Source organism: Armigeres subalbatus, chromosome 3, assembly GCF_024139115.2.
Source record: "Armigeres subalbatus isolate Guangzhou_Male chromosome 3, GZ_Asu_2, whole genome shotgun sequence".
Classification (NCBI taxonomy): Eukaryota; Metazoa; Arthropoda; class Insecta; order Diptera; family Culicidae; genus Armigeres; species Armigeres subalbatus.
Window position 1 is genome coordinate 9,624,896 of NC_085141.1, and position 27,130 is coordinate 9,652,025.

Below are 27,130 nucleotides of genomic sequence, written 5' to 3' on the forward strand. Positions count from 1 at the left end.
GCTGCACTTCGCCAACCACGCAGTTTGCGGAGGGTCCGCAAATCGTCCTCCACCTGATCGATCCACCTTGCCCGCTGTGCACCTCGCCTTCTTGTTCCCGTCGGATCGTTGTCGAGAACCATTTTCACCGGATTACTGTCCGTCATTCTGGCTACGTGCCCGGCCCACCGCAGTCTTCCGATTTTCGCGGTGTGCACGATGGATGGTTCTCCCAACAGCTGATGCAACTCGTGGTTCATTCGCCTCCTCCACGTACCGTCCGCCATCTGCACCCCACCATAGATGGTACGCAACACTTTCCTTTCAAAACTCCCAGTGCGCGTTGGTCCTCCACGAGCATCGTCCAGGTCTCGTGTCCGTAGAAAACTACCGGTCCTGTAAACGTTTTGTAGATAGTCAGCTTTCCGACAGTCGACCGTCGGACCCCGGTTCGAATTTTTCAATCTTCTCGCAATAATACATTTCAATTGCCTCTGGCAGTTAGGATTTTTCCTCTGGTTGAAATGAACCATGTAGGAATTACAATGTTTTTAACTTAAACTAAACCTAACTTAATTTATACTAAGGGTACAAGGAGCTAATCGTTCCAATAGAAGATTGCAACGATTTTTGTCTAAAATTGGAAATTATTTTGTTGGACATTTGTTGCAATGTCTCAATATTAGAAATTCTATGAAGTTCATTGGTACTATACCCCGGAGGCAACTTCAGAATCCTTTTCAAAATTTTATTTTGAATCCTCTGGAGTGTCTTCTTTCTGGTATTGCAGCAACTAGTCCATATTGGCACAGCATATAACATGGCAGATCTAGAAATTTGTTTGTAAATCAAAAGTTTGTTCTTAAGACAAAGTTTTGATTTTCTGTTTATAAGTGGATATAGACTGTCACAACCCTGCGAGATGCGACGCACCTTTGCGTTCAACATCACCCTTGTCTATGAGTTTAGCTCCGACCCTGGCTCGTTAACTGTCAACCACCCACCGGTCGACGGGTGACAGGCAGCTAATCGTAAGTAGCAAAAAAAGAGCACAGTTGAGTCAGCAGAAAGTTAAAGTGCATTAGCATAGGTGAGGTGTTAAAATTACTAAAAATTGAATAAGTTTTTCCTAAAGGTGAATTAATTATCCTACTTAAATTTAGATTAGTACTCATAAGGGCAGTGTCACGGTTGATTATATTATTACTTATACTTAAACTACATGCAAAAAGAAGGTAAAATCGAACATTGAATTCATGCAAACTTAACCTAACAGCTCATGCAAAGTTCAATCGATCTAATTTTAAATAGGAACCAATGGGACTGCATTCCGCGTCGAATGCAACTTGTTGCGAGCAAATCGGATAATGATAAATGCCCAAAAACGTGTCTCACATTTTTGTACACATACACACACACACACACACACATACATACACACATACAGACATCACCTCAATTCGTCGAGCTGAGTCGATTGGTATATAACACTATGGGTCTCCGAGCCTTCTATAAAAAGTTCGGTTTTGGAGCAGTTCTATAGCCTTTCCGTATACTTAGTATACGAGAAAGGCAAAAACTAGTAAAGAGTCAAAAGTCAAGAGTAAAGAGCAAAGAGATGAAATAGCAAAAAAAGGGAAATGGGAATTGGAAGTGGAAAATGAGAAATGTGAAATAAACAAAGAAAAAATTAAAAATATGTAGGAAGAAAGAAAAAAACCCAGATTAATCCACCTAGCGTTGGTGGTGCCTTTCTCGCATTTAGTTAAGACACCAACCTTATATGGGGTTTATATGGTCCGATGTACCATTTTCTTCATAACTTTGAAACGCAATGACCAATCGTTATGAAATTCAATAGTGATCAACAAGGCTTTGTCCCCTGTCGAATGAAACTTGTTGCGAGAAAATCGGTTGAGGATTACTATACGAAAAGTTGTCTAATGTTTTTTATAGCTTTTGTGCACACACATACACACACACATACACATACATACACACGGACAGACAGACATGTGCTCAGCTCGTCGAGCTGAGTCGATTGGTATATAATACTATGGGTCTCAGAGGCTTCTATAGAAAGTTCGTTTTCGGAGTGAAATGATAGCCTTTCGGTACAACTTAGTTGTACGAGAAAGGCAAAACAGGCGAAAAAATTAGAAGGGTTATGTAGAGACACTACCGCACGACGTAAACTACCAAGTATACAAAGTAAGCATTCAAATTTGTAGTGCCATCTGTCTACTATAGGAAAAGAAAGGCCAGACTTTCAATCATTTATTTATTTATTATCAGACTAAGGCCGGAGTGGCCTGTGCTGCACATTAAAGTCTTCTCCATTCAGCTCGGTCCATGGCTGCACTTCGCCAACCACGCAGTTTGCGGAGGGTCCGCAAATCGTCCTCCACCTGATCGATCCACCTTGCCCGCTGTGCACCTCGCCTTCTTGTTCCCGTCGGATCGTTGTCGAGAACCATTTTCACCGGATTACTGTCCGTCATTCTGGCTACGTGCCCGGCCCACCGCAGTCTTCCGATTTTCGCGGTGTGCACGATGGATGGTTCTCCCAACAGCTGATGCAACTCGTGGTTCATTCGCCTCCTCCACGTACCGTCCGCCATCTGCACCCCACCATAGATGGTACGCAACACTTTCCTTTCAAAAACTCCCAGTGCGCGTTGGTCCTCCACGAGCATCGTCCAGGTCTCGTGTCCGTAGAAAACTACCGGTCCTGTAAACGTTTTGTAGATAGTCAGCTTTCCGACAGTCGACCGTCGGACCCCGGTTCGAATTTTTCAATCTTCTCGCAATAATACATTTCAATTGCCTCTGGCAGTTAGGATTTTTCCTCTGGTTGAAATGAACCATGTAGGAATTACAATGTTTTTAACTTAAACTAAACCTAACTTAATTTATACTAAGGGTACAAGGAGCTAATCGTTCCAATAGAAGATTGCAACGATTTTTGTCTAAAATTGGAAATTATTTTGTTGGACATTTATTGCAATGTCTCAATATTAGAAATTCTATGAAGTTCATTGGTACTATACCCCGGAGGCAACATCAGAATCCTTTTCAAAATTTTATTTTGAATCCTCTGGAGTGTCTTTTTTCTGGTATTGCAGCAACTAGTCCATATTGGCACAGCATACAACATGGCAGATCTAGAAATTTGTTTGTAAATCAAAAGTTTGTTCTTAAGACAAAGTTTTGATTTTCTGTTTATAAGTGGATATAGACTGTCACAACCCTGCGAGATGCGACGCACCTTTGCGTTCAACATCACCCTTGTCTATGAGTTTAGCTCCGACCCTGGCTCGTTAACTGTCAACCACCCACCGGTCGACGGGTGACAGGCAGCTAATCGTAAGTAGCAAAAAAAGAGCACAGTTGAGTCAGCAGAAAGTTAAAGTGCATTAGCATAGGTGAGGTGTTAAAATTACTAAAAATTGAATAAGTTTTTCCTAAAGGTGAATTAATTATCCTACTTAAATTTAGATTAGTACTCATAAGGGCAGTGTCACGGTTGATTATATTATTACTTATACTTAAACTACATGCAAAAGAAGGTAAAATCGAACATTGAATTCATGCAAACTTAACCTAACAGCTCATGCCTTCCACAGTAATTATATACTCACTACGAAAATAGTACGGATCGTTGCGAACTAGTACGGGCAAATTATCACTAGAAAGAAACTAAACGTAAGTAGTTAGCATGCTTTGTTATTAACGAATAACTATGATGTATCCATGCCCAAGAAAACCTAAAACAAACACTTATACACTATAGCATGTGAAAACGATAAACCTAATTCGACATATGTATTCTCTCCCCAAAGGGATTTTATAACTCCTTCTCTACTTCAGAATAAATACAAGAGTTACGAAACCGGAAACAATACTTTCTATTTGTCCGATTGCTAGCGCAATATTTTATAAAATCCGTTTAAGATCGGGGGCTTCAGTCAGTATGTCGAAAAGAGGTGACGGTCAGAAGCGGGGAACTTCCCCATCGAGTCAAAATCTGCCGCCGGGAGTGAGCTGTGAGATATGTCGGCAACCAGATAACAGCCGTATGGTAGCGTGTGATGAGTGCGGACAGTGGTATCATTTCGCGTGTGTCAGTGTGGATTCGAGTGTTCAGGATGTGGAGTGGTGCTGCAAGAAATGCCTGGAGGCGTCGAATAAACTTCCAACCGGAACAGCCACATCTGAAATTGCAAGCAAAGGAGTAAAACCAAAGTCAGCAAGCGGAGCACCAACGGATCCGAGTCTGGAAGAGTATCTACAGAAACAGCTAGCGGCGATGCAGAAGAAATTCGAGAGGATGATGAAGGAGAAGGAAGACCAGCATCTGAAGGAGCTCAGAGATCAACGGAAGAAATATGAACAGGATCTGAAGGATTCGGAGCGCCGAGTGCAGGAACAAATGGTAAACCAACTTCGGCAGACTGGAACAGCAAGAAAGGGATTGTCTGGCGATCAGCCCACGCAATTGTCAATTGGTGGAGGAGCGACAGCAAGTTCGTTGGACAATTTGCCTCTTCAAGGCGCCTTTGGTGGACCATCGGTAGCTGCGTACGGAAACCCACAGCTGCAATTGACACTCGGAGCAGGACCGACAGCAAGTTCAACCGGTAATCCACTGCCACGAATCAGTGTACACGACGAAAGTCAAGACGATGATGTTCTAGCACAGGAGCTGAAGTTGCTAGAAGGAAGGCAGGCATTAGAAAGAAAGCATTTTGAAGAACGGAATAGATTGCTACATCGTCATACGTCGATTGATGCAGGGGCTAATGGTAGAGGTACCGGATTGAATGCTCAAGCTACTGTCTTTCAGCCGAATTTTAGCAGTTTCGTCGGTGGCCCTACGCTAAGCCAAAGTCAAATCTCAGCACGCCAAGCTGTTACTAAAGAACTTCCATTGTTTTCTGGAAACCCGGAAGAATGGCCGCTTTTCCTCGCAAGCTACGAGAATTCTACCAGGATCTGTGGATATAGCGACGAGGAGAACATGTTGCGGCTTCAAAGAAGTCTGAAGGGGAAGGCTATGGAAGCGGTGCGCTGTCGTCTGTTGCATCCTGCGAACTTACCTGGAGTACTGGCAACCCTGAAAACCCTCTTTGGAAGGCCGGAGATCATTGTTCATTCGATGGTCAACAAGATTCGGGAGATGCCGCCACCGAAGGCGGAGAAACTGCAGTCATTGATTGATTTCGGAGTTGCAGTTCAAAACATATGTGCTACCATTACTGCTTCAGGACTGCAAGAGTACATGTGCAATGTGACGCTTCTTCAGGAGCTGACCGAGAGATTGCCACCGTCAATAAGGTTGAACTGGGCATACCATCGACAGGGATTGCCGAGAGTTTCGCTTTCGGAGTTTGGAGATTGGTTGGGAAGATTGGTCGAAGCAGCGAGCATTGTCACGTTGCCATCTCTCAGTGCTCCGAAACAAGAGAAGCGCGGACGAAGGGAAGACAACTACATCAACGTTCACTCTGAAAGTAAGCCATATGTCACGTTTTCTACAAAAGACAGTCCCGTTACAGCTACAAAATGCTGTCCCGTTTGCAAGTGTGACTGTGGCGGCCCAGAGAAGTGTCAGAAGTTCCTCGACATGGACGTCGGTTCCCGTTGGTCAGTGGTTAAGGAGCAGAAGCTGTGTAGGAAGTGTTTACGGAAACATTTCGGCGCCTGTCAAGTGAAGACACCGTGCGGGAGGAATGGCTGCACATTCATGCATGATAGACTTCTACACGACGACAAGCGGTACAGTAAGCCCACGACGGCAACTGAGTCCGCGAAGCCGACGATCGAAATGACAACGACGCAGAGTTGCAATACGCATACGAAAAGGGCTAGAAAGGTTCTATTCCGGTACGTGCCGGTGACTATCTACGGCAAGGGGAAGCAAGTGTCTACGTACGCGTTCCTCGACGATGGATCGTCGTCAACATTGATGGAGCATAGTTTGCTAAAGGAGCTAGGCCTTAAAGGAACGCCATACCCATTGTGTCTCGATTGGACGGGCGGTCACAAGCGACATGAAAATGAGTCGGTTATGCTAGCACTTAAGATTTCTGGCGTGTCCGACATGAACGACGTTTTCGAGCTTTCGGAAGTTCATACAGTCCGAGATCTCTCTCCCGAAGCAGTCGGTGTCAATATCTCAATTAGCGACTAAGTACAGTTACCTCGAAGGATTGCCATTAATATCCTATGACAGTATCTCCCCACGAATCCTCATAGGTATGGATAACTGTCGGCTTGGGCATGCGTCGAGAAGCATAGAAGGAAGCGAGAATGAACCGGTGGCCTCAAAAACTCGCCTGGGATGGATGGTATATGGTCCCTGTTCTATAGAGTCTGGAACAATAATCTCCAGCTACAGCGGCCATCACAGTTTCCACATCTGTGCCTGCGTCAATGAGGAAGACAAGGATCTGAATGCAGCCATGAAGGAGTATTTTTCGATCGAGTCGCTGGGTGTCTCTGCTGCATCTAAATCACTACCATCAAAAGATGAGGAGCGTGCTATGCAAATTTTGTCAACTGAAACTCGCTTGATAGGAAATCGATACGAGACCGGCTTATTGTGGCGATACGACCAAATTATATTACCCTGCAACAGAGGGATGGCTATGAATCGACTGGCATGTCTGCAGAAGCGTTTACGGAAAGATCCAGAATTGGCTGTAGCAATGCAAGCAAAGATGTCCGAATACGAAGAGAAGGGGTACATTCGTCGGCTTTCGGCAGCGGAGAAAACAGAGAAGCACCCTAACGATTGGTACCTTCCGATTTTCCCAGTTACAAACCCTAACAAACCTGGAAAGTTTCGGATTGTCTTCGATGCAGCGGCGAAAGTCAACGGTGTTTCGCTAAATTCTTTTCTCCTTACGGGACCTGATCAGTTGGTATCGTTGCTCACCGTTCTGTACAAATTCCGCGAGTTTCGTGTCGCTATTGTAGGGGACATCCGGGAAATATTTTTCCAAGTCCAGATGAAGAAACAGGACCAGCGAAGTCAGATGATTCTGACTTCTGACGTATAAATGGAGAACCAGAAATTGAACCCGAAATGTACGCGGTGGTGGTTATGACATTCGGAGCGGCGTGCTTCCTGAGCTGTGCACATTACGTGAAGAATCTGAATGGCAAAAGATTCGAAAAGCAGTATCCAAGAGCTGTCGAATGCATCAAATACGAACATTACGTCGACGACATGCTAGCGAGTGTTGAAACCGAACAAGAAGCAGTGAAGCTTGCTAAGGAAGTACGATTCATACATTCTCAGGGAGGCTTCGAAATTCGCAACTGGCTATCCAACTCCAGTGCCGTCGTCGAAAACTTGCACGAGAATCACACGAAGGAGAAGAACATGAGTTTTTCCGCAGAGATGGCCACAGAAAAGGTGCTTGGAATGTGGTGGGATACCACAACTGATACGTTCACATTCAAGTTGTCACCTAAGCACGATGTGGAGCTACTCTCTGGTGCCAGAATACCTACAAAACGTGAAGTTCTGAGGACGTTGATGGCAATATATGATCCGATGGGACTCATCGCCAATTTTCTCATCTACTTAAAGATCCTGCTGCAGGAAATTTGGCGCTCCGGGTGCGGTTGGGACGACGAGATCAGTGGCAAGCTAGTCGAGAAATGGACCACATGGATCGAAGCGCTGCCGAATGTTCGTCAAGTCAGCATCCCTCGTTGCTACCGAGTTATAACGTCCGCCGCGTCGACGAATAGGGTAGAATTGCACATATTCTGTGATGCTAGCGAGAATGGAATAGCTGCCGTATCATACTTCAGGTTCGAAGAAGAGGGTACAGTGGAATGTGCCCTTATTGGATCAAAAACACGTGTGGCTCCTTTGAAGTTTCTCTCGATCCCTCGCCTTGAACTTCAGGCGGCTGTAATTGGGGCTCGATTTGCTGATTGTATAACCAAGTCGCACCGTATGGAGATTTCTCGCCGTGTATTCTGGACCGACTCCGTGACGTGATATGCTGGTTACGTGCAGATCGCGGACGCTTCAGCCAATTCGTGGCTTTCAGGGTCAGCGAGCTTCTCGATACAACGTAGGTGAAAGAGTGGAGATAGCTTCCAATCCAACTAAAGCAAATGTAGCGGACGAGGGACGAAATGGCAAAGGATGCCGAACCTTCAGCCTAGCAGTCGTTGGTTCCATGGACCGGACTTTCTGCGGCAGCCTGAGAATGAATGGCCTGGTTATAGTGGAGATCAAGGTGCAACCGTAGAGGAGCTTCGTTCAAATATTCTTCACCACACAGTAACAAAACCACTGGTAAATTTCGAACGCTTTTCAAAATGGAAACGGCTACTTAGGTCGGTTGCGTATGTTCATCGCTTCGTATCGAATCTTCGTAAGCGCGCCAGGAAGACTTCCATCGAGCTCGGCCCACTAACGCAGGAAGAGCTGAAGCTAGCAGAGAACATTATTTACCGGTCAGTTCAACAGCAGGCCTATCCAGGTGAAATCCAGGTGCTGCGCAACGGTTCAACAGAACACTCATGGGAGCGCACATTACCGAGAAACAGCCCGCTGCACAAACTGAATCCGATCATCGATGAGCACGGTGTCTTGCGAATGCGAGGACGTATAAATGCCTGCGATTGGGTTGATGAAGCCACCAAAAACCCGATCTTGCTTCCGAGGAAAAACTACGTGACTCAGTTGGTGATCGCCGACTATCACGCAACTTACAGACATCAAAATCACCATACAGCGTTGAATCAGATCCGATTAAAGTATTACATATCCCGTCTCAGATCAGAGTTTGATCAAGTCCGTAGAAGATGCCAACGATGCAAGATTTTTAAAGCAAATCCACAGCCACCAGCAATGGGAAACCTTCCGTCTGCCCGGTTGGCAGCCTTCCAGCGACCATTCTCTTACACTGGAGTCGACTATTTTGGGCCGATGTTAGTGCTAGTTGGCAGACGAACTGAGAAAAGATGGGGAGTCCTGCTTACCTGCATGACGACCAGAGGTGTGCACATCGAAATCGCACATTCGTTGTCGACCGATTCGTGTATCTTAGCTCTACGTAACTTCATAGCAAGAAGAGGACCGCCGCTGGAATTCATAAGCGACCGAGGTGCGAAGTTCATAGGAGCTGTCCGGGAGCTGCGCGAAGCCCTCAAGCATGTCGACGAGGAGAAACTTAAGATAGAGTTCGTCAGTCCTGTCACCAAGTGGACCTTCAATCCACCAGCCGCCCCGCACTTTGGCGGCTGTTGGGAGCGTTTGATCCAGTCTGTCAAGCGCACCATGAAAGATTTCGACCTTCCGCGTTTGCCATCGGATGAGATTCTTCGCTCCACACTGATGGAGATAGAGATGATTCTGAATTCAAGACCGCTTACTGACATACCATTAGATACCGACACGGAACCCCTCTAACACCAAATCACTTCCTGTTAGGGTCTGCTGATGGGACTAATCCCCCGATCATTTTCGATAACAAACCTTCTGTACTAAAGCAATCGTGGAAGATGGCCCAGCTGTACGCCGATAACTTCTGGAAGAAATGGGTGGTCGAATATTTGCCCACATTGACGCGTAGGACAAAATGGTTCCAGCCCATCAAACCCATCCAAAAGGGTGATCTAGCGTTGATTGTAGATGCGAAACTTCCGAGGAATTGTTGGCCACGAGGACGAGTGATCGAAGCGATCCAAGCCGAAGACGGACAGGTCCGTCGTGTAACCGTGCAAACAGGAACTGGACTGATGGAAAGGCCAGCGGTCAAGGTTGCTGTATTACCCAAGCAGCACAAATTGTTTCACTTCTGAAAATTTCACTGTGTTGCAACCATTCGGAAAGAAACAATCTTTGCGTATGTGCCATCAAATATAACTATCTTGCAAGCTAAAAAGCGCAAGAGGTGGAGCCTACGGAAACATCCTTCGATTACAGTAAAATTGCAATAATGTTGCAAAATACTACAGCAGAAAAAAATAAAATAAAACTATAAAACTGGATTCGATTTATGGATCTTGTGATTGATAGTCCTTCACTCTGCCACAGCACCATTCAACACTTCGAAGGGACTGCATGTTGACTCGCAATAAAAACTATACGATTATGAAGTTTTGTTCTCAGGTTTCCTGTTACTTGATTGCACCATCACAGGAAAAAAGGTGAGTTGTCAAAACGTTGAACGATGCTAAATTAAACATGAAGACACATTCAACTTATCTGCAACTTGATTTAAACAAACAATTAAATTTTGAAAGACGCATTGAAGTTACATGGTAAAGAATATGCAACTTAATGATTTTGTTTCGTGTTTGCAACATGAAGTGCAGTATTCTTTGTTTGTTTGTTTCCAAATGTCAAACACGTACTGCATTGCAATTTTAATGAAACATTGATCACAATTCGAACGTTTTTGACATCTTGATGCAACTTTTTCGTGCTTTGATGTTTTTCCAAAGCCTTGAATGAAACTAAATAGGAACAAGGAGCTTTTAGGAAGATGTTGCGTGTGCTACTTGGGTAGACGTCGGTGCAACAGGAGGTAAGCCAGCTGAACAACAGTGACGTACCGAGGGGGAGTGTCACAACCCTGCGAGATGCGACGCACCTTTGCGTTCAACATCACCCTTGTCTATGAGTTTAGCTCCGACCCTGGCTCGTTAACTGTCAACCACCCACCGGTCGACGGGTGACAGGCAGCTAATCGTAAGTAGCAAAAAAGAGCACAGTTGAGTCAGCAGAAAGTTAAAGTGCATTAGCATAGGTGAGGTGTTAAAATTACTAAAAATTGAGTAAGTTTTTCCTAAAGGTGAATTAATTATCCTACTTAAATTTAGATTAGTACTCATAAGGGCAGTGTCACGGTTGATTATATTATTACTTATACTTAAACTACATGCAAAAAGAAGGTAAAATCGAACATTGAATTCATGCAAACTTAACCTAACAGCTCATGCCTTCCACAGTAATTATATACTCACTACGAAAATAGTACGGATCGTTGCGAACTAGTACGGGCAAATTATCACTAGAAAGAAACTAAACGTAAGTAGTTAGCATGCTTTGTTATTAACGAATATCTATGATGTATCCATGCCCAAGAAAAACCTAAAAACAAACACTTATACACTATAGCATGTGAAAACGATAAACCTAATTCGACATATGTATTCTCTCCCCAAAGGGATTTTATAACTCCTTCTCTACTTCAGAATAAATACAAGAGTTACGAAACCGGAAACAATACTTTCTATTTGTCCGATTGCTAGCGCAATATAGACACTTAATATATTTGTTACATTTGGCTTGAAGGCCTTCAATGTGATTTTTAAAAGTTAATATATGGTCTAGCAGAAGTCCTAAATATTTGGCTTCGCTAGACCAATTAATTGGAACCCCACTCATAGTGACAATATGTCTGCTAGAAGGTTTCAAAAAAGAGGCTCTCGGCTTATGTGGGAAAATTATAAGCTGAGTCGCGTTTCTAGACGAAGGATCATCTGCTACGCTAGTGGATGAGGCCGTGGCCAAACGACTGAAGGCAGATGGTACTCCTGAGCCACTCATGGTAACGCGGACAGGAAACATCAACCGTTTCGAAAACGAATCAAGAAATGTACAGTTGATGCTGTCTGCAAGAGGTTCCAACCGGAGATTTCCTTTGACCAACGCTAGAACGGTGTCTGCACTACAGCTGCGGTATCCAGAAGTGATGGAACGCTACACACATCTGGCGGACGTGCCCACCAGCACTAAAGATCGCTGCATCAAATAAATTTCTAATATATATTGCCGAGGAGTTCCGATTTCAGCTGGATATTCTTGCTTATACGATAAGGAATAAGGATTGAAAAAGGAAAGTCATCATGTGCTCTCAGTAGGAAGCGTACTTATGTTTATGTGTCTCTGTCTCAGAGAATCAAGTCCGCCTGGGTATAGAGCAAATTTCAGCGGTCTTCTTAGTGGAAAACTGCATAGCTGCATAGCGAAAAAATAATCGCTGCACCACCAACAGAACACCTCACTTTTGTTTCGTTTCATAGAGTTGCAGGCATTCAGCATTAATTCTAGAATCTAGAGTACCCCGCTTCAATGAAAATTAACTCTGGTTAATCAGTTGCAAACAATTTGTTCCATTCTCGGCTTCTGTCAAAATTTTACACCTGCGCTTTATTCGCGTAATCTAGTAACCCCATTATCGCAAAATTATCGAGTTAACTTACGTTAAATTATCGAACTCCGATAATAATTCAGTTGATTCATCGTTATCGTAGCAACCGATAACGTTGATCACAATCAACTTTATCGGCGATAACGATAAATTAACGATTAACAACCCTGCCACGTGCCGATGAAAGAGTTTTCGATGGGAATGCCAACGATTCTGTTAGGATTGGACAACCTACATTTATTTGCACCATTGGAGTCACGCGTGGGTAAGTCGAATGAACTGATTGCCGTGCGCTCGAAAATCGGTTGGACAATCTATGGTTTGGAAGAAAGGAAGCGGAGAAACCGGGAGATGGACGGAGAGCGAAAGGAAAGCTATATTAATAAATCGGAAAAGCTGAAACCGATATCAAAATCCTTCGGTGGCTCGAGATCACCGCAAGCAGAAAATGTGGCTTATATTGAGGATAATTCCAATGGGAATTGCTGTGTCCAGGGATTGGCGAAAGAACCCTTATTTTCTGGATATGGTAATGGCCGACAAACGTGGATACGAAGCAATACCGAAACGTACAAGCAAGTCGGAGCGAATCTGGCCATGAAGCAAGTAAGAGGAAGTATTTATACCACAAAAGTTCAACTCAATGGACGCAGTGGTTCTACGCCCCAACAAAAAAAAAGAGGAAGTAACCCTGAGCCGGAAATGGCCTCCGGGGCAGAGTAACGCGCCGGGGAATGTTCTGGCGACACTGCATGTACGCTGCCAAGTCACGGGGAAATTTTTCCATTTTCACAAGTAAGTGGAGAAAATATCCAAACTTCTTTGCAATTTACTACAAATGACACGAAGTCTTCGCCCTTTGGCTGAAAGGCCCGTGTCATCTGCAAAAAAAGATTTTTGACACCCTGGTGGTAAATCAGGTAAGTCAGAAGTGAAAATGTTATACAATATGTACAATATGGGCCCCAGTATGCTGCCTTGGGGGACACCAGCCCTTACAGGTAATCTATCATATTTGGAATTATGATAGTTTACCTGCAGTGACTTACTTACTTATGGATCCTGTACACCTCCGGTGGTGCAAAGGGCCGACTTGAAAGATCTCCATCTTGAGCGTTGCCCGGCTATCGCTTTAACCTGTTGCCAGGTTAGATTTCGGTCGACTTCTTTTATTTCTTTATTGAGGCTTCGCCGCCATGAGCCTCTGGAACTGCCTCTGCTGCGATGTCCCGCTGGGTTCCAGTCTAATGCTTGTTTACAGATTTCGTTTCCGCCCCTACGTAGAGTGTGGCCGACCCAGCCCCACTTCCGATCCCGAATTTCTGTTGCTATCGGCCTCTGGTGACAACGACGATGGAGCTCGTTGTTTGAGATCCAGTTGTGAGGCCACCAGGTCCGAATTATATACCGCAGGCATCTGTTAATGAACACCTGCAGCCGTTGAGTGTTCTCCGCTGATACACACCATGTTTCGCTAGCGTATAACAGCACAGATTTAACGTTAGAGTTGAAAATTCGTATTTTTGTGCGTTCACTTATCTGCCTGTTTTTCCAGATATTTCTTAAACTCGCAAAGGCAGCACTTGCTTTCTTGATCCGTGCGCCTATGTCGATCTTTGTACCGCCGTCTGACGCCATTTGGCTACCAAGATATTGGAAGCTTTCAACATTCTCCACTGGTTGCCCAGCTACTGTGAAACTGGAAGGAGTCACCGTGTTTACATCCAACGATTTGGTTTTGTTGACGTTGATGACTAAACCTGCCGAAGAGGAGCGCTCGGCAAGGTCGTTGAGCTTACTCTGCATATCAGAGCGCCGTTGCGCGAGGAGTGCAACATCATCCGCCAATTTGAAGTCATTTAGGTGCTCCATGGTTATAGGCTGCCATAACAGCCCGCGGTTTGGTTCACGGTCAATCGCATCTACCAGAATCTCATCGATTACGATGAGGAACAGTAACGGTGATAGAATACATCCTTGCCTCACACCAGCTACGACCCGGATAGGGTCAGAAAGACCCCATTGTGCAGCAGTCTACACGAGAAGGCCTCGTATTGTGCCTCGATGAGGCCGATGATTTTCTCAGGAACTCCCTTGCGTCTCAGGGCGCCCCACATATTCTCGTGATTAAGACGGTCGAAAGCTTTTCCGTAGTCAATGAATATCAAGTAAAGGGACTCTTGGATTCGTTGACCTGCTCCAGAATGATGCGGAGCGTGACAATATGGTCCACACAGGATCTTCCGGCACGGAATTCGGCTTGCTGCCGCCGGAGAGTCGCATCGATCTTCTCCTGAATCCGGGCTAGGATAATTTTGCACAGAACTTTGAGAACGGTACACAGCAACATAATGCCTCGCCAGTTATCGCATACAGTCAGGTCACCCTTTTTGGGCACCTTCACTAAGATACCTTGCATCCAGTCGACCGGGAAAGTTGCGGTGTCCCAGATATTACGAAATAAACGATGCAGTAGTTGAGCGGATGTCATGGGGATCCTAGGCAGATCATGCCGAGGTGGTGATGGCCTGGCTGGCACTTGAAAAAGTTGTTCGAAGTGCTCGAACCAGCGTTTCAGCTGGTCAGTTGGGTCGGTCAATAACTGATCATTCGCGTCTTTCACAGGCATCGTTGCATTCATCTTCGCCCCGCGTCGTGAGATATCGTAGAGGAGGCGAATGTCCCCGGTTGCGGCGGCTCTCTCTCCTTCGTTGACCAGAGAGTCTGCCCACGCTCGCTTGTCCCGTCGACATGAGCGTTTTACTTCCTTCTCAAGAGCCGCGTATCATTGACGGGCTAAGACTTTGGCTCCTCTGGTTTTCGATCGCTCTATCGCGGCTTTGGCTTCTCTTCGCTCCTCTATCTTTCTCCAGGTCTCATCGGTGATCCATTGTTTTCTCTGGGTGCGTAGTTCGCCCAGATTGTTCTCGCTGGTGGCGATGAAGGCATTCTTGATGGCCGTCCATTGGTCTTCCACGCTGCCACCTTCCGGAATATCTGCAGCACGCGTCTCCAGTTCTTCAACGAAGGACCGTTTCACCGTGGCATCTTCCAGTCGGCGTGTGTTGAATCGTCGTCCAACTCTTTCCTCCTGCCGACGAATCCGCGCAATGCGCAGGCGTATTTCGCCGATGTGGAGGTGATGATCAGACGCGATATCGACACTAGGTTTATTCCGTACATCAAGAAGGCTCCGTTTCCATTTTCGGCTGATGCAGATGTGGTCGATTTGATTTTCTGTAAAGCCGTCACGGGAGACCCACGTGACCTTGTGAACCGGTCGATCCCCCGATCACCATGTCGTTATTACCACAAAATTCTGCGAACAGCTCTCCGTTTTCGCTCATTTCTCCGAGACCATGGCGTCCCATAATGCGCTTATGGTTCGAGTTGTCGGATCCGATCTTCGCATTGAAGTCGCCCAAACAGATCTTGATATCACCCTTCGGAATTCTATCTACGACGGCATTGAGTTGACTGTAGAAGTTCTCTTTGTCTTGCAGATCGGCAGCATCTGTTGGCGCATATTATTGGATTATAGTAAGGATTCGGACCCGTGTTCTAAATCTGGCAACGATTATCCTTTCACTTATAGGTCCCCACCTCATAAGCGCAGAGTGTGCCTGAGTGCCAGGCTGCAATACCAGCTAAGTACGCAACCCTTAGCTGGCGGTCAATTGTCATCGGATGACCCGTGGAAGCGTGAGTATTGGAACTTGTGAGGACCAGAGCTATGTTAGGCGCCCCTTCCCGGATGTCAACTCACCATTTCGCAGCCCTTACCTGCAGTGAGCGATCTGATAAATAATTAGATTGGATCAGTTAATGATGTACAGAGGAAAATTAAAATTCATCAATTTTACAATCAAACCTTCATGCCAAACACTGGCAAATGCTTTCTCTATATCAATAAGAGCAACTCCAGTCGTATATCCTTCAGATGTGTTGAGCCGAATTAAATTCGTAACTCTTAATAACTGATGGGTGGTTGAATGCCCATGGCGAAAACCAAATTGCTCATCAGCAAAAATAGAATTGTCATTAATATGAACCATCATTCTATTTAAAATAATCTTTTCAAATAGTTTGCTTATTGAAGAAAGCAAACTGATTGGGCGATAACTAGAAGCCTCAGCTGAATTTTTGTCCGGCTTCGGAACAACTTTGGCGTTTTTCCATGTATCTGGAAAGTATGCCAAATGAAAACATTTGTTAAATAAATTAACCAAAAAGGATAAAGAGATCTCAGGAAGTTTTTTGATAAGTATGTAAAAAATACCATCATCACCCGGAGCTTTCATATTTTTAAATTTTCTAGTAATAGATTTCACTTCATCCAAATTAGTTCCCAACGAAGGGTCGAAAACATTCTCTTGATTGAGAATGTCTTCGAAGCACCGTGCAACCTGATCCTCAATTGGACTAGTGAGACATAGACTAAAATTATGGGCACTCTCGAACTGCTGAGCAAGTTTTTGAGTTTTTTCGCCATTTGTTAATAAAATTTTACTTCCCTCTTTGAGCGCTGGAATTGGCTTTTGAGGTTTTTTTTAAAGAATTTTCGTTAATTTCCAAAAGGGTTTCGAACTGGGACCCAACTTCGAGACATTATCCTCAAAGTTGATATTTCTCAGAATAGCGAAACGTTTTGCCTTTCGCGTATACTAAGCATACGTAGGGGAAGGTGGGTAGACTTGATCCCCGTGTAGACTTGATTACCCCCTGTTTTATCGAGAACTAAAGTATTTTTGTTCTAGCGTATTTTTTAGTATAGATCCTCTAGGCAAATGAGTTCTTTTTTGGATTGACAACCTTATTTATTCTGCAGGGCGGTTTGTATGTTTTGACCTTCCTAAAGATTTTTTTATTGGCCACGCAAAATTTGAATAACTTTTCATAACAATGACCAAATGCTTTCGTTTTTTCACAGCACAAAGCCATAAATGTGCTTAATGATTTGTACTGATGAAAATGTCAACATTCCATCAAAGTTTTAGGATATTTGGATTTGAAGTTATTGCCTCAATATGGGGACATTTGATCCCCCATTAGTCACCCATACAAAAATTTGGAGAAAAAATTCAAAAAAATATAAATCTGTTCTCAGGCTTCTAATTTTTTTGTAGATTTGACAGATTCGATAAAGGGTTGGCAGGGAAAATTATTTATTACGTAGATATCATAGAAAGGGGATCAAGTCTCCCCAAATTTTAAAATTGCATGTGCTGTCGAATTCAATACCAAAAATCGTTCATGTATACGCACAGCAATTCGAAAATTGCGCGTATTTTGAAGGAAAAATATTTAAAAAAATCTTGGAAAAAAAAATTCAAAATCGAATTTTTTTTCAAAAACTGTTGCAATGCATTCAAATGAACGCAAAAAAAATGTGAACTGTTTGAAATAGCTGAATCTATCGCCCTAAAGTGCAATTTTGACCTCTCTTATGTGCTTTTCTTGTAATTCTTATGTGTTTTCTTGTTTTATAATACACCGCTAGGTGGATTATTCTGGGTTTTTTAATTTTATTTTGCAAATCTCGCCAAATAACTTTCAACGCGGGATCGCGAGTTCTTTGGTGTTGCCTTCGCCTCACATTTTTAAGACGGATCAGTAGCTGAAGATCGTCGTCAATAATAATGTAGTTGAATTTAATTTCACATTCAGGAATTGCAATGCCTCTGGCTTCGACAATTAAATTTGTCAAAGATACTATAGCATTATCAATATCACTTTTGGTATCGAGAGGAATGTCAACATCAAAATTCCCATCGATATACGTTTTATATAAATTCCAATCAGCTATATGATAATTAAAAGTAGAGCTGATTGGATTGTTAATGGCTTCTTGTGAGATTTCAAACATCACAGGAAGGTGATCAGAGTCAAAGTCAGCATAAGTTACCAATTGGCCATACAGCTGCTTGAATCCGTTGAAACTAAATCAATTGTAGAAGGATTTCGACTAAAAGAAAACCAAGTTGGTTCATTGGGATATTGAATAGTATAATATCCCGCAGAACAATCTTCAAATAAAACTTTACCATTGTGTTACGACGCGTTAGTGGGAGGTGACCGTGATATGATTGGTCATATCTTATTGAATAAAATGCGAACGTATGTTGAATAAAACTACTTTATAATATAACAGAATAAAATAAATGACACATATCTGTTAACAGTTTTAGGCCTGAGCTAATCATCAGACTTACAGGCGGTGATAACGATGGAGTCTGAATTACGTCGCTTGAATTTGATCTGAACGCAGATACTTCGTTGCTCACATTACTCAAAGGTTGTAGGTTCCAAATATCGAGAAGCAAATCAAGTTAGCATTGCTTCGATCCAGGCAAGATGTTATTCCCAGAATATTGATCAAATGTTCGGCGGCGCAGCTGGTTGAGATGCGACCGAACTAAGCGTTGCTTTTCGGTAAGAACGTTGTACATAACATGACCTACTTTTTCTACGATTTTTCCGGGAACCCAGTTCCAGGCATTTTTGGAGTAGATCTTGACGTAGACGGGATCACTGGTGTTGAACGACCTCAAATTTGGCTTATTTGGGTCGACATGTAGTGGTGCTGATGGTTGTTTGGTTGGTGGACGTAGCAGTTCGAGACAAGTGCGTATGCGACGCCCGAACATAATTTCCGATGGTGATAGGCCTTCTGGTGCTGACCGGTTTGGTGTACTTCGGTAGGCCAGCAAGAATGTTTCCAAAATTTCAAATCGTTGTAGACGGTAGGCAGTGTATACTGGGATGCCCTTTTTGCTACTGAAAATTCGCAGTAACGGTTGGTGGTCAGTCTGGAGCAGGAACTTACGACCGAAAATCATGCGGTGATATTTGGTTACTGCATAGATGATGGCTAATCCTTCTCGATCAATCTGGCTCTTGAGGCTCTTGAGGCGTGCTGGAATACTATAATAGACCCATCGGGGCAGCGATGGCTAATTGTCGCTCCCAGTCCGACTGACGATGCATCAGCTGAAACTATTATGTCCAGTTTTGTATTGTAATGGGTCAAAAGCAAATCCGAAGAAAGAATAGTTTTGAATTCGTCAAACGCACGCTGGCATTGAGGCGTCCACACACATTTTGCATCCTATTGAAAGACGGGTCTTTACTGTTTGCGAGTCCAGAACGAAGTGGACGATCGTTTATTTCTCTTCCACCTCGAGAGCTCATGATGTAACGGATTTCGATGGTTTGACATTTGTATCAAAGTGTTTTAAATCTAGAGGTATATACATTTTCATACAATAGTGGTGTGGGTGACACAACAGCTGTCCCCTCTTTGAATTAATACATAAGTATTCGAGTAAATAAATCAGAACTTGATATTTTCAAGCATAACAAAATTTACAAAATTCATTTCATTTGAACAATTCATTTTTTCAATATTTCAGCACTTCGAACATGATATTTTAGGAATAGACGAAATTTGGATCTACCGTTCGCTTGCGAATCCTTTTCGATCGACGTGGACACACGTTCGGCAAGTTCGCCGAAGTCGCATTTCGTTTTCTGGCCTTCGCCGGAACCATAGGGAATCCCCTGAATGGTTCATCATCAGAGCCGCTTCCAGCGTTGACTTCTTCGATGTCCTCTTCGTGTTGTTCTTCAATTCCAGTTCGTTCTTCGATCATAGCATCTCTACCACCCGTACCGACTCCCAGCCACACGTTTTGCCTCGGCTGCGGAGTTTGCCCCTTGTAGCACCTAAGCTGATTTCGATGGGCCATGGTGAGAGCGCTTCCAATTGCTATCTGGAAAGGGTTGATAGAAAAACGTTTGAGAAACGTTGCCTTAATCCATTTATTCGATAAATGATGATGAAAATTTCGATACCATACAGTATCTCCTTCTGTCAGAGTGTCATTCGACTTTTTCGGCATATTAGACACATTTTAATCATCATTTACATCATTTGAAGTCTGTGTTTGTAAATAATTTCTGTAAGTCTTTTTTGGATTCAAAAGATCCAAAATTGTTTTTGGTTTAAAAATAAATATTTTCTCCGAGGGAAGTTGCCCATCACTTGACACAATGTTATTTCTATAATTCATTAAAAATAAATTTATCTGATCCTTCAAATCAACATCTTGTAAGTCTGGTTCTAATAAAAACTTTTTCAATACTGTTTTAACAGTTCTCACCAGCCGTTCCGCCTGACCATTACTGGAGGGGTTATAGGCTGGACTTTTCAATACTTTTATCCCCTGCTTTTCAAGAAATGTTGTGAATGAATATGAATTGAATGGAGGACCACCGTCCGATACCAGTACATCTGGTAAACCAAATCTAGCAAAATAAGCTACCAATTTCTTCACCACTTTTGCACAATCCGTGCCCTTCTTCATCCATTCTACCTCCAACCACTTTGAGAAAGAATCAACAATCAGTAGAAAAGTGTGGTGAGAAAAATAAAAGAAGTCAATGTGAACTCGGTTGAAGCACAGACAAACAGACATAACACATTGAACATTCACTCATCAAATTCATCGTCGTAAAAACACTAACGACATCTGTTGCTTTCACTTAGTTGGGCAAATCACGAACCAGATGGCGTTAGTGAAGAAACGTCAAACTCGAGCAGATGCGATGCGCACGCCACTTGTGACCGATTGGCCAACTAATGATTATTTAAAATGACCGGTAAATCAGTCAACGATGAGAATTTCATGAGTGTTATGTCTGTTTGTCTGTGGTTGAAGGGTCTTGTTGTAGGTTTCCAGTTGGATAAAACTTTTGTTTTTGGTACTATTACCATACTTCCACATACATACTTCGATACATACTTCTCAATGTCTTTATTAATACCAAACCAGTACACTTGTCTTCTTGCCAATTGTTTCATTTTAACTATTCCTGCGTGGTTGGCGTGTAAAAGCTTCAAAATTCTGTTTTGCATTTTATGTGGAATTACCACCTTGTTCTGGTACAAAACGCACCCTTCAACAATTTCCAAATCAGTTTGATTTGCAAAAACGTCCATTAGACATTTATCTAGCTTTTTTGGCCATCCATCACGCAAATATTTCATAAGTTGTTGTAAAAACTCGTCGTCCTTTGTCCATTTGGCAATCAAAACAAAATCAATGGGTAATTCATCACCAAAGTTTATACTTTTTATAAACTCATGATCTAACTCAATGGGAACCATCTGCTCCAATGGGAATCTCGAACAAAAATCCGCGTTTCCCATTTTTGCAGAAGGCCTGTACCGTATTTCAAAATCGTAAATTGAGAGTTCAAGTATGTATCGTTGGAGTCTTGTTACGAATATGGAATTTTTCCCTTCTTTGCCGAAAATCCCTATCAATGGTTTGTGATCAGTATAAGCAATGAACCTTTGCCCATATAAATATTTATGGAATTTTTTAATAGTACAAACCAAGGCCAAAGCTTCCAGATGAAGAATTGGGTAACCTTTCTGCGCGTCATTTAACGTAAAAGAAGTAAAGCTAATAGGCTTTTCGATGCCTTCTATCACATGTGCAATCACTCCTCCTAGGCCATAGCCTGAAGCGTCTGTTACTACTACAATGTCTTTTGATGGATCATAAAATTCTAAAAAATTGGTATTAACCAGTGCGTTTTTGCTTTCTTGGAAAGCTTTTTCACAATTACCATCCCAAACAAATTTAGTATTTTTCTTCAATAGTTTATACAAATGGAATAACTTGATAGTAGTTGTAGTAGTTGATCAAGCCTAAATATGACTTTAGCTCAGTCACATTTCCAGGAACCTTTGCTCTTTGAATTGTTGCAATTTTGTCTGGACTAGGTAGTAACCCGTTTTCGCTGAGAATATGGCCCAAATATGGCAATTCTGACACAAAAAATTTACATTTTTCAACATTTACCTTAATATTTGCATTTGCGAGTCTTTCTAAAACAAGAAACAATTTTTCACGACAAATCTCCAAGTTTTCACCTGCTATGAGTACATCATCAAGATAAACATAAACATTTTCAATTCCGGCTAAAATTTGATCCATAACTTGTTGGAAGATCGATGCACTTGAGGAAGCCCCCTGGGGTAAACGATTATAGGTGAACAATCCTTTGATTGTGTTAATCACCATAAATTTCTTGGAACGTTCAGTCAAGGCTAGCTGTGTATAAGCTCCCTCCAGGTCTAGAGTACAAAAAACCTTACAATTTGCCAATTTAGCGAACAAGTCGGCTGCCAAAGGTAAAGGGTAAGCATTTGGTATTAAAACTTTATTTATAGAAACTTTACAGTCAATTACGAGTCTTATTTCATTATTCTTTTTCATAACTACCACAACTGGTGATGCCCATTCACTAGTCTTTACCGGTGTTATCACATTTTCTTTTTCTAATTTTGTCAAATAATCCAGGACTTTTCCCCTCAACCGATAGGGTACATCATAAGCCCTTTTGAAAATTGGGACATCACTTTTTAACACCAAATCAGCCTCAAAATCTTTTATGGGTGTTGAAAATTTTTTCATAAACAGTTTCGCAAATTTGCTTTTAATTTCCCCAATAATACTCTCTTTGTTCGCTGAATCTACCCTATTTACCATTTGACCACAAATAAAATTGTTCCTCCATTGAGGAAAGAAAACATCAAGCCAATTTCGGCCAAATAAAGGAATAAATTTAAAGTCAGTGTTTAAAATTAAAAGATTCAACTTAATTTTCAATCCATTTAGATTCACAAAAGCATTCGTTTTCCCTTCAATTTTTAGTTTTGATCCATTGACAACTAATAGTTGCTTATCACTCGTAGTTAAAGGGTTTTTGAATAATGAAAAATATTGAGATTTTCCCATAACAGTTACACTAGAACCACAATCAACCTCCATTTGAACCAAACGATCATCAATTGAGACATTTATAAGACAAGGTTCACTTATTCTATTGAGAGACGCAACACACATACACTGCAAATCACCTGAATTCCATTCATCATCATCGCTGTCATCGTCAGCTCCCTGAATCGTCGACATTCTGCCCATTAAGGTGCTCAGGTCTTTCTCTGCGCTCGTACCAGGTTTCGCAACATCCACGAACTTTACCGCATCCCTTTTCATATTCTTTAGTTTGAAACATTTCCGTTTTATGTGTCCTTTGACCCCACAAAAATCGCATGTCATTTTAGAATAGTCTGTTCTACGTCTGTCATTGTTGAATCTAACTGTCTTTTGTGTATGATTGTTGTAATCTTGAGTACGTCTCTTGTTATTGTATGATTGTGTGTCTCGATTGTTTTGTCTGAAGGGCTGGAAACCTAATCTTTCTCTAATGGGTCTCCGAACTTGATTCGGTCGCTCTGGTGTTTCTATTTGGCTATCCGTTGCTGTGTTATATACTTGAAGCAATTGATTAATCCTCGAACCCTGAGGAAATCCCGTATTGATTGTCTTTGCATTGTCTTTGGCAATATTCCAGGTAGTAATAAATTTGTCCATGGATTCAAGAGACAAGTTTTCCTCATTTAAAAGTTTTTGTTTTAATGCCTCATCCCTCAGCCCGTGCAAAATCCTGTCTTGAATTGCAATATCTTTAAACCCGCCAAAACCGCAGAATTCCGCTTGGAGTTTGACTGCCAAGACGAAATCCTCGGCTGACTCATCTGGTTGTTGGACACGATGACTAAACCGGAATCGCTGAACCAAATCAGGTTCAGTTTTGTCAAACCTTTGTTTCAACTTGTTAACAATCTCAGTGTAACTAGCTGTCGCTAATGTTCCTTGTTGAAACACTAGTTTCAATTGGGAATAGACATAAGGTCCACACAAATTCATAAAATGCGACTTTTTTTGAACTTCTGACAATTCATTTGCCTCAAAAGAATACTGCAGACGGTCAACCCAGTCTGAAAAGGAAGTTCCCTTGCGGTATGGCTCAATACTTGAAGCCATGCCACCTGGGATCTGATTTCCAAGCATGTTCAATTCCTTACAAAAGAAATAAAAGGAACAAAGGAACAAAAATCTTCAAATGTAGGCTCGCACAAAAATAAAAAGATCAAACGACTTACCCGTACAGAAGCGATTGGCTCTCGCCTAAGGCCTTTGCCTATGCCGACAATTGTCGCAACTACCCTGGAAAACGACCCGAAGCCGTACTATTCGGACCACTATCAAACCTTTTTGGGTAGTACGTCACTTCAACAAATGCCTGAGATCTAAAGGAATAAAAGAAAACACTTTTAGTATACTTTGGATACAATTAATGCACAATCCTGTGATAGAAACAAAAATCAATTGGTCGAAATCACTAAACGTATCTTTTTCTTTTGTTTTGCACAATGGGCACAATGGAACAAAGAAACCACGTGGAATTTTCCGCCCCACAAAATGGTTCGGTTTATCTAAAGAAACACACTTTCTGTGAAATTATTTTACACCCCGTTTACCAACCTTTCGACGAAATTTCCTTTTCTGCTGCCCAACCGAACGGCGATGACGGAATCAGCTGCCTCCTACTGGTTTATCCGGTGTCCGCAACAGTCCACTGTAGATGTAGCCGTCGATTCGCGCCCTTAGTTCGATTGTCGGTGGGGAAAATATGCGCTCCAGCAGCTCGACCGTACGGCGATCACGAAATTAATTACTCTCGACAAGTTGCGGATGTATCGGGAATTTGCGTTCTTTTCACTACGTCACCGTCGTCGTTGTCCGGCTTTGCTAGCTGTCACTGCAGAGGAGAAATTTCGCGAACTTTTTCAGCCAATCACTTAATTGAGGTTGGGTTCCGTGTGCTTCACTGCCACTGAAGTCGTCACTGTTGTCGGCGTGCCTCAATATAGCGTGTCTGCTCGCTGTCCCCGGCGTGCTTTTCTTTTGTTTCAGCCAACTATATCACTGTGGTATCCTTTGTTATAAACGCACAAAAGTTCTTCACTTCACTTTACACGTGTAACTTAAAAAAAAAAATTGTCCTCGTCGCCAGTTATTGAAAGACGGGTCAGTCAGAGTAACGTCTCTTCCACCTCGAGAGCTCATGATGTAACGGATTTCGATGGTTTGACATTTGTATCAAAGTGTTTTAAATCTAAAGGTATATACATTTTCATACAATAGTGGTGTGGGTGACACAACACATCCGTTTTCAGTAATTCATCTAACAGACTGCGAAGCGCACGCATATTCGGCACAAATTTCCCATAAAAATTTACTGCTCCGAGAAACGACCGAACTTCCGATACATTTGTGGGTGCCGGCCTGAGCTTGATGTCTTCAACTTTCGCTGGATCGGGACGAATTCCATGCTGGTCAAGCAAATGGCGAGGTACTTTATCCGTTCACGTCCAAACGAATCGTAAACCCGAACTCATGCAGACGTTGAAAACGCGCGTTCAAGTTTTTCCAGTGCTCCTCTTCGTTTATTCCATCCACGATTACGTCGTCAATATAACCACAAGTGTGCTCGAGTCCCGCCAACATGGTGTCAACGAGCTGTTGGAACCGACCCGGTGACAAGCGCGGTGTCATCATCATCAATAGACATAGACCGCTGTCATCATTGAAACGCAGTACGAAAAAAAAATTATAGCCCAGGACATCCTGGCTACGATCTAGCGATGGGCTAAACAATAGGATGTCAGTAGCCTGGTTGGAACGCTCCTGGTGCCGCTTTTACTCCGGGTGCTAAGCGATTAACCTTGTAGAGGCCCCGGTGGGTGTTAATTGTCAGGAGGGTACTCGTTGCTTCATCGACATCGACCTGCAGGTACGATTCTGACATGTCGATAATGCTGAACACTTTACAGTTGACGAGTTTAACGAAGATGTCCGGGTACTGATGCGGTTGAAGAGCTTCATTCAACCCAGTGGAAGTAGTCACCACAAATTCTGATTGCACCGCTAGCTTTCGGCACGACCACAATTGGTGCCGCCCAATCGGAATAGTCGATTGGAGTGATAATCTTCAATTGCTCGAGACAATCGAGCTCTTCATCTACGGCTTGATACATGGCGTATGCCACGGGGCTGTCCTGGCTTGAGGTCTAACTTTACTGTTGCTTTGGCACACCGGCCAAGATTGGTGCTAAAAACTTGCGGATAAGTGTTCTTCAGTCGTTCGACAATTGATGAAGAAGAATAGTTTACTTGACGACAGAAAACGTTCATCGGCACGGCATCCAATTCGAATTTTTCCACCAAATCCAGTCCCAGAATTTGTAGGTTCTGCTCGACAACGCAGACGGTGCTGACTTTGGTAACATAATTTATGGTGATCGAGCAGTCGAACTCCGAGAGTAGTTTAAGCGGATCACCCGAAGCCGTTTTTGCATTCACTGACGGTGGTTTGGTTGGTGGTTCAGCTGACAACTGCTCGAGAGTAACGTCAGTTTTCTCTCCAATTCGCGCAAGCATATTAAAAAATTCCCAAAAAATTTCCAAGCTCGAATTCAACACAAGTTTTGTTGATACGACAGGTGTATGTAACAAAATCTTCGGTTGAGCTTTTGGCTATTTGGAGGCATCGATAGCGTTTGCTTATCAGCGATTCAGTTGCTCCAAACAGTAGTTTAAGTTTAGCGACCGTTTCATCGAAGGTGAAATCTTTCGAAGTTTTCGGCAGTATAAAACTGCAATAGCGTTCGTGCTCCGCGATTCCGAGCTTTCGCATCAGCAATCTAACCTTTGCTTGATCGTCGAACCGCGCCGCATCGTTGGCGAAAAGCTCCTTGTAACGGGAAAACCATGACGAAAATGTGATGCTGTTCTCGGCTTCGTATCGGAACTCTTTCACATTTGAAGCCAACGAATCGAGAATCGCTTCGGAATTCGGCGGAAACTGGACTTGGATGTTTCGGATGGAGGATGAGCGCATCCGTGGCCATTGATGCTGGTTGCTGCTGATCGTTCGGCACAAGATTTTTTTATGTACAGGTTATCCGACTTGTCAATATCCCCAACTCAGCCATCTTGGATTTTTGTATGGAATTTATGCTCGCTTGTTTACGATTT

The 27,130-nt window shown here is 43.0% G+C and overlaps 2 protein-coding genes across 2 annotated transcripts in view; both read left to right on the top strand.

Moving 5' to 3' along the window:
- Nucleotides 1–27,130, top strand: part of LOC134226449 (hsp90 co-chaperone Cdc37) — a 395,365-nt gene that overhangs the window by 13,074 nt on the left and 355,161 nt on the right. The window lies entirely within an intron of this gene.
- On the top strand, nucleotides 8,150–9,421 carry LOC134221460 (uncharacterized). The gene has a single exon (XM_062700649.1). It carries the CDS (start codon nucleotides 8,150–8,152, stop codon nucleotides 9,419–9,421), a length of 1,272 nt encoding a protein of 423 aa, XP_062556633.1.